The following is a 6,847-nucleotide window of genomic DNA, read 5'->3' on the forward strand; positions in this document are numbered from 1 at the left end:
TACACTCTAGACTCACAATGACCCGATCTTATGTTTGGAAAGATATTAAATTTGAAGTCTCATTGAATTTGGATAAGGTATCTTACAAAATTGTATTAAAATTTGTCCAAATCCATCCAAATCTAAATCTAATATCTAAAATTCATACTCTCAAACACAACGTCAAGACTTTATTAGCTTTAAGTCCTTCAAGACTTTATTTAAAGTATTAAAGATTTTATTTGAAAAAAAAATTATTAAAAAATTAATTTCTTATTTTATTTATTACGAGTAAAATCAAATGTTTGTGATGGGTAAAATCAAAATTTTAATTATTGATTTACGATATATTCATTTTGGTTTCTTTTTCACTTTTTCTTCTTCAATAATCAAACACAAACAAAATAATTTTTAGAAACTTTTTTCTCTAATACTTTTCAACTTCCAAACAAGTCTCAAACAATTCAAAACAAAAAAAACAAAAACAAAATCAAAACAAAAGGAACATTCTTTTTAGATTCATTTGATTATTTTCCCATGAGAATATGAGAAGACTAAATCTACACACAAGTGGAAAGTGGTAAGAGACAAATGAAGAGGAGCCATATGGCAACGCAAGAAACCAAAAGGAATACTGAGCTTTGTCGTATTAATAATCCAGCTTGCATGACTTCATGAATGGCTCTTATTAAATACCAATCCTTTAACTCTTCATTCTTATATTGAATCAGCCAAACAATGCCTACACATTTTGTCGCATTAGGCACCAGCTTAAATCCACACACCTTAAATTTTTCAATATTTCCCCATCTGGTTTGTAATCTTATGACAAATACTAAACAATAGAAACTTTTAAACATAATTTTCAAACCTATTTTTATTGCAAACCTTCTTCACAAAAAAATTCATTTTTTTTTAAAAGAAAAAAAACAAGTAAACATATAAACACATATGTGCATATTTGTATAATTATATTTGGCTTAGCAAGTAGTGTTTTAAAATCAAACTGAATTAGGTAGTCGAACTAGTCCGGGTTGGAGCTTTTTGATAAAAATGGTCAAAATTATTACTAAACTAGGTTGATTCGAACATAGGTATCGTTCAATCTGATTCAATTTAAAGTCTTGACTCGAATATATTTTAGTTGACGTAAATTTGCTTTAGAAAATCATCTAATTGAAGATTGCATACGTAGTGATATGCACATTAATTCAAACTAGGATAGGCTATTAGTTTCGTTTCTCTCTATCTCTAATTTTCCACTTTTCATACCTAGGCAAATATGAAAATTTGACTACGTAGTTAAACCCGCCGTAGTCACTTTACTTCTCTACAAGCTACCTAGCCTACCCTAGCTAGTTCTAAAGAAAATTTAAGAGAAGGCATAGATTCACGTCGTATACATCCAAAAACAAATAATATTTTAAATGATTGAAAACTAGTTTGAACTACTTTTTATTTTTTATTTTTTATTAAGTCGCAACTTACATTTAAAAGATAATCCACTTAAAGCCTGTAAAAAACAATACTTAAAAAAGTCTCTATGAAAAATCCCAAAGGACTCTTATATCATAATATAATTATATTATACCCTAACTCAATTGTACTTTACCATACCATGGGAGAATAAGGGGCACACCTCCTTCTCTCCCTCCCTCGACCAAAAAAAAAAAACGCATTCGAATAGATTTAGTTTAAGTATACAGGAAGATTTCGTACATGACAGACTTGAGATCCAGGGGTGAGCATTCAGTCGATTCGGTGAATTCGGTCAATTAATCGAATTAATCGAAAAATTTTGGTTAAAAAATATCAGTAACGGAACCGATCGAAATTTCATATTTAACCAAACTCAAAATTGACTGAACCGAATTTCAGTTAATCGGTTAATCAATTTTAATGGATTAAATATATATGTATATATATATATATATATAATTTTAATATGTAAAATATATAAAAATTAAATAAAATTTTAGTATTTATATTATAGAAATTATTTATTATAAATTTATACTATTTGGTTAATTCAATTAACAGAATTAAATGTACCCAAAAATCGAATCAAAAACCAATATTCAACGAAAATAAAAATTGAACCGAATTGAATAAATTTTTAAGCGAATCGAATCAATTGAATCGTGGTCACCCCTGTCAAGATCCTACCGCTTGTAATAGGTTTAAATTAATTATCCATCCGAATTTGAGTTATAACTCAATACACAATTTTATTATTAATAATAATTTTTAATAAATATGTATGTATATGGTGGTCCCTAGGGCATTTTTTTTAATAATAAATAATTAAAAAAAGAAGGGTCTTACCAAGGTGGCGGGCAGAACAATTCATCACCCAAAATTTCACGTCTCTGCATCTTTGATTCTTCTTGACGGGTAGTGTATTTTATCTGTAACACAAAAAGTGGGGCCACGTGTCAACCAATTGCAACACCCAAAAATGCCAATTCAAAGTTCCTTTTTCATATTGCAATTCCAATCTATATATATTTCCATTAATTGTCGCAGAAAAGTTCTTATCTCCTCCGCTTCGTCACTCCTTTTTCTAAAGAAAAATTAAAAGAAAAAAAATTCCCAATCGCTTCAACCACATCTCCATGTCTTTTCAATTCCCAGGTGTCTATACTAATCAAATCTTCAAATCAATTAAGCACAGTCCCCATTTTGTCAGCTAGCAAGTGCTGTCACTTTATTTATATTTTATATTTTTAAAATTACATAATATCATTTTTTATTTTTTTAGAATATATATCGGCTCGTTGACCCGGGTAAAAAACGGAGAGGCATTCGTGTTATCTCACACCGAATGTACCAGAGATGTGAACGTTTGGGATCTCTTAAGAAAGAAAATGTAAACCGTAAGAATAACTATTGGCAAAGTTTTGAATAAGAGTTATAAGATATGACTTTTCTCAAGCTAATCTTTGCATCGATAATTATTTACCATAATTGAACATGTCATAAAAGTTTCGAGCATTAAATAGTTGGAATCTTTTAGAGTAGCAAGTCTCGGACTATGAATAAGGATTATTCTGTTCATCATTTATGAGATGCCACTTGGCATCTCGCTATTAGTTAGTCCAATTGATGAATGTCATGATATCTTATTAGGAAAGTGAAATGATTAAGGGCAAGCGTATTGCTCACTTTGGTTAAATGCTTACAATTAAGGTTCATGCCACATTTTGCTTCGCTCGTCAATCGATGGTTTAGATTGAATTGATCTTACGATTCACAACAAGCGTCTAGAATGCCTTCATAGAAACATTTATAACCTTCACAAATTTATAAAATTATTGATCTTTCTCTAAGAAGATTTCATAGAGAAACCACAAAGAAATACGTGTGATGTGCACATGTGCGCTCATATTGTGTTGTGTCATTAATGAGTTAAATGAATCGTGACAGCCTATTACGTCATCTATATTGCAAACTGCGCCCTACCATGCAAGTGTTGGAGGCACCGAGGCAATGACCGAATTGAAAATTCATATAATTGCAGGGATTGAAATGTAAATTCAACAACTATCTCAGCCAAAATTGTGTACCACCAATAATCTTACATATAATAAAGGGAAAAAACTTTTTAAATATGTTAGATGCAATCATACAATTAAGATAGCTCCTCCCTCTACATTTAAATTACAATCTACAAATCAATCATGACAACAATACGAACCACAAGTCCCATTAAGTCATTATAACACTCTTTACATACAAAATTTAGTTCATAGAATAAAATTTGAGACCCACATTATTCAACGTGGTTCTCCTGTTAGATCCTTCGATCTAATAAAAATATACCAAATAATAGATCTCATCAAATTATACGTGTAATCCATCGTGTTATATTCATTATTTAGTATATTTTCATTGGATGAGTGGATTTGATTAGAGAGGATCAAGTTGGACCTGCCCAACATATTAACTTTTTCTTTATGAAGTATACTTTGTTGTAGGCATAACTTATAATATACACCCAATATATCTTCTATATACATATATTCAATGAAGCATTGTATGCCCACATGGGGTTCCATAGTTCCCATATTTTTTAATTTTCACCATACGTCTAGACTTTGGATAAAAACAAAATTTTAGTTTACGAGAGAGAGAGAGTGGTACACGAAATCAAACCTCATTGGTCTGGACAAACCCAATCAAACCCAAAACCCCCTCCTTGTAATTAACTTACTTCAAACTTCAAAGCAACCAAACAAGACACTTCCTCATGCCAGCTCACTCTTAAAAAATTATAATTAAAATCAGAAATTAACAAATAAATGATATAAAAATAAAATAATAAAATAAAAATAGTATATATGTCCACCCAATTTGATCATAGAAAGAGTTTGACAGAGGAGTGAAGGGAAAATGGAGAGAAGAGAGAATGAGAGAGCAGTGCTGCATGCGGTAACAGAGCATCACTCTGTTCCTGTGGGTTCAGCCAGGAAGAAGAAGAAGGGTGGGAACAAGAACAAGAGGAGGTTCAGTGATGAGCAGATAAGGCTGCTGGAGACGATGTTCGAGGCCGAGACGAAGCCGGAGCCGGTGAAGAAGGCGGCGCTGGCCAGGGAGCTGGGGCTGCACCCCCGCCAGGTCGCCATTTGGTTTCAGAACAAGAGGGCTCGCTGGAAAGCCAAGCAGATTGAGCAGGAGTACAGAGCACTCTGTTCCAGCTATGACACTCTGTTGTCTCACTTTGAGTCCTTGAAGAAAGAAAAGCAGTCCTTGCTCACCCAGGTAACTTGTTCATGCACTCTTTAGTTTTTAATTTTTTTTTTCATTTGTCTCCTTTTTCTTCTTCATCCTCATGTTCCGTAGATGAAGTTAAATGCTCAGTTAGTCACTTAATTTTCTAAATTAGTTTTCTGATTTTTTCCCCTAATGGTTCACTGTATGTTTTTCTGTTTTAAATATAATTGCTGGACAGTTGAAATTCTTGAAAATCTTTGAACAATTATTCATAGGACAGTTGCAAATTTGCAATAATTTAAAATACAGTGCCCATTCAACCAAAACAAAAAGGAAAAAAAAAAAAGAGAAGGAATAAAACACCCACCAAACATTTTTAAAAACTGTTTACCCGAATTAAGTTTGGAATTGTGTAAATTTACATGAATATAATGTAAAACTGTATTGAATTTCGTTCAAAACTATCCAAATTTATATCAAAACTCGAAATTTATGCTCCACTCTCAAGATACATGTGCGCGCGCGCATAGTGCATGAGTATATATTCATAAAAATTTTGTTACGATTTTAACAGTTGCAGAAGCTAAGCGATCTGCTGGAGAAACCCAATGAAGAAAACAGGGGAAGGGATGAAGATTTGGGGATGAGGGGAGGCACAGAGGGGGGTTCAGGTGAAAATGGGAATGCCCAGTACAAGTGTGAAGCAAAGCAGGGCTTCTCGGACAGAGGACTGATGACGGAAAACAGAGCATTCCTCTGTTTGGATGAAGGGAAAGGTGATGACAAGAGCAGAAGAGGCATTAACGGAGAGTTGGCATCTCATGATCAAGACCAGCTTCAGGGGATGGAAAAGCACATGGATTTCTCAACCTCCCCTGAAGAATGGTGCAGCGCTGCTTTCAGCTCAGGTGGTGTTGGGATTTTTGATCATCAGGCTTGTCCAGGCAGCAGCTCACAGTGGTGGGATTTCTGGACTTGAAGATCAAATTCATGCAATTCCACCAGTTCTTCAAAATATAAAGAACAATCTCTGTTAATTGTTCGGAATGGGGGATTTCTTGACTTCGAATTTTTCGTGGATCGACGATGATTACTTGAACAAGTCAAGGGACTGTTAAGTCGACGCCTAGCTTCGAGGAGAGTGTAAAATCAACATGGTACATTCGGAAATTATTAGATTAGACAATTTAGACTCTTTTAAGTCTGTTTATATTTTAAACAACCGATCAAATTTTGAGATTCGGATCGATATCGAGTTAATTTGACACAACCCGATAATGATTACAGTCTAAAAACGAGATTGATTATATAAAATATGATACGATTATGGAGTCTAATTAAATAATTTTCGAAGAGTGTTCAATCTAAATGTCAATTTTCATTCGGGGATTGAGAATATATTGGCAGCAGCTTGCGGTGAAGAGAGATGAAAAATGTTGATCACAGAAAAGGGTTACCTATGAGTGGGCAAATGTGACAAATAGTTGGTGAAAAATTGGAAGTAGTCCATTGATTATGATCCGAATTCCTACTCTGAGAAATTAAAACGTCAGTCCATTTGAGATGAATGATGAATGTACTTTCGAGTTTCTTCCCCATTGATTGGCATAAAATTTTCTATTGCATTCTTTTTGGTTTATGGAGTTTCTTTTCGAACTGGCGTTTGTCTTTTCGATATTTATATTTAAATCCGAGAAGATTAGTATTTTTTAGTTTGTCGGATGTGATATACTTATATGTTTCGCCCTACTGCGCCTGTGTAAACTATTATACAAATGAGTTCTTTAGGTAAAGTGCACACCAAGAATTTTTCTTAATTTGGAGAAGCAATCTGGACCTGTGCTGGCACAAAATTTTTCAAGACCCAAAAGGCTATGTAAAATATTATTCATTCAATGGCGTCATGAAATTAAACGCAATTTCAGATTATGTATGAACTGGATTTTCTAAGTTCTCAACAACTTGAGTGGCAAGATATGAAAGGGGCTGAAGAAATCAGTATGGTTCAAATTATAAATAAATGTTTAAGTTTACAAGACGCAATATGACAGTTTGGCCGAGTGGTCTAAGGCGCCAGATTTAGGCTCTGGTCCGAAAGGGCGTGGGTTCAAATCCCACAGCTGTCAAAAAATGTTTAGATCCTCATATTTTATGA

General features: G+C 33.3%; 1 protein-coding gene and 1 non-coding gene across 2 annotated transcripts; both read left to right on the forward strand.

Annotated features, from left to right (window-relative positions):
* The first annotated feature begins 4,344 nt into the window (after window positions 1–4,344).
* On the forward strand, window positions 4,345–6,061 carry LOC131145618 (homeobox-leucine zipper protein ATHB-12-like). Its single transcript, XM_058094792.1, has 2 exons — window positions 4,345–4,740; window positions 5,267–6,061. Exons 1-2 carry the CDS (start codon window positions 4,372–4,374, stop codon window positions 5,669–5,671), a joined length of 774 nt encoding a protein of 257 aa, XP_057950775.1. The 5' UTR covers window positions 4,345–4,371; the 3' UTR covers window positions 5,672–6,061.
* Window positions 6,062–6,738: 677 nt separating this feature from the next.
* Window positions 6,739–6,818, forward strand: TRNAL-UAG (transfer RNA leucine (anticodon UAG)). The gene has a single exon. It is a non-coding gene; the product is annotated as a tRNA-Leu (tRNA).
* Window positions 6,819–6,847: the final 29 nt, after the last annotated feature.

This window comes from Malania oleifera, chromosome 13, assembly GCF_029873635.1.
Source record: "Malania oleifera isolate guangnan ecotype guangnan chromosome 13, ASM2987363v1, whole genome shotgun sequence".
Classification (NCBI taxonomy): domain Eukaryota; kingdom Viridiplantae; phylum Streptophyta; class Magnoliopsida; order Santalales; family Ximeniaceae; genus Malania; species Malania oleifera.

Excerpts from the sequence above, each read along its gene's own strand:
- LOC131145618 (XM_058094792.1), top strand. The coding sequence starts at position 4,372 with ATGGAGAGAAGAGAGAATGAGAGAGCAGTGCTGCATGCGGTAACAGAG. Across the intron at positions 4,741-5,266 it reads AGCAGTCCTTGCTCACCCAG|TTGCAGAAGCTAAGCGATCT; the intron begins GTAACTTGTTCA and ends CGATTTTAACAG.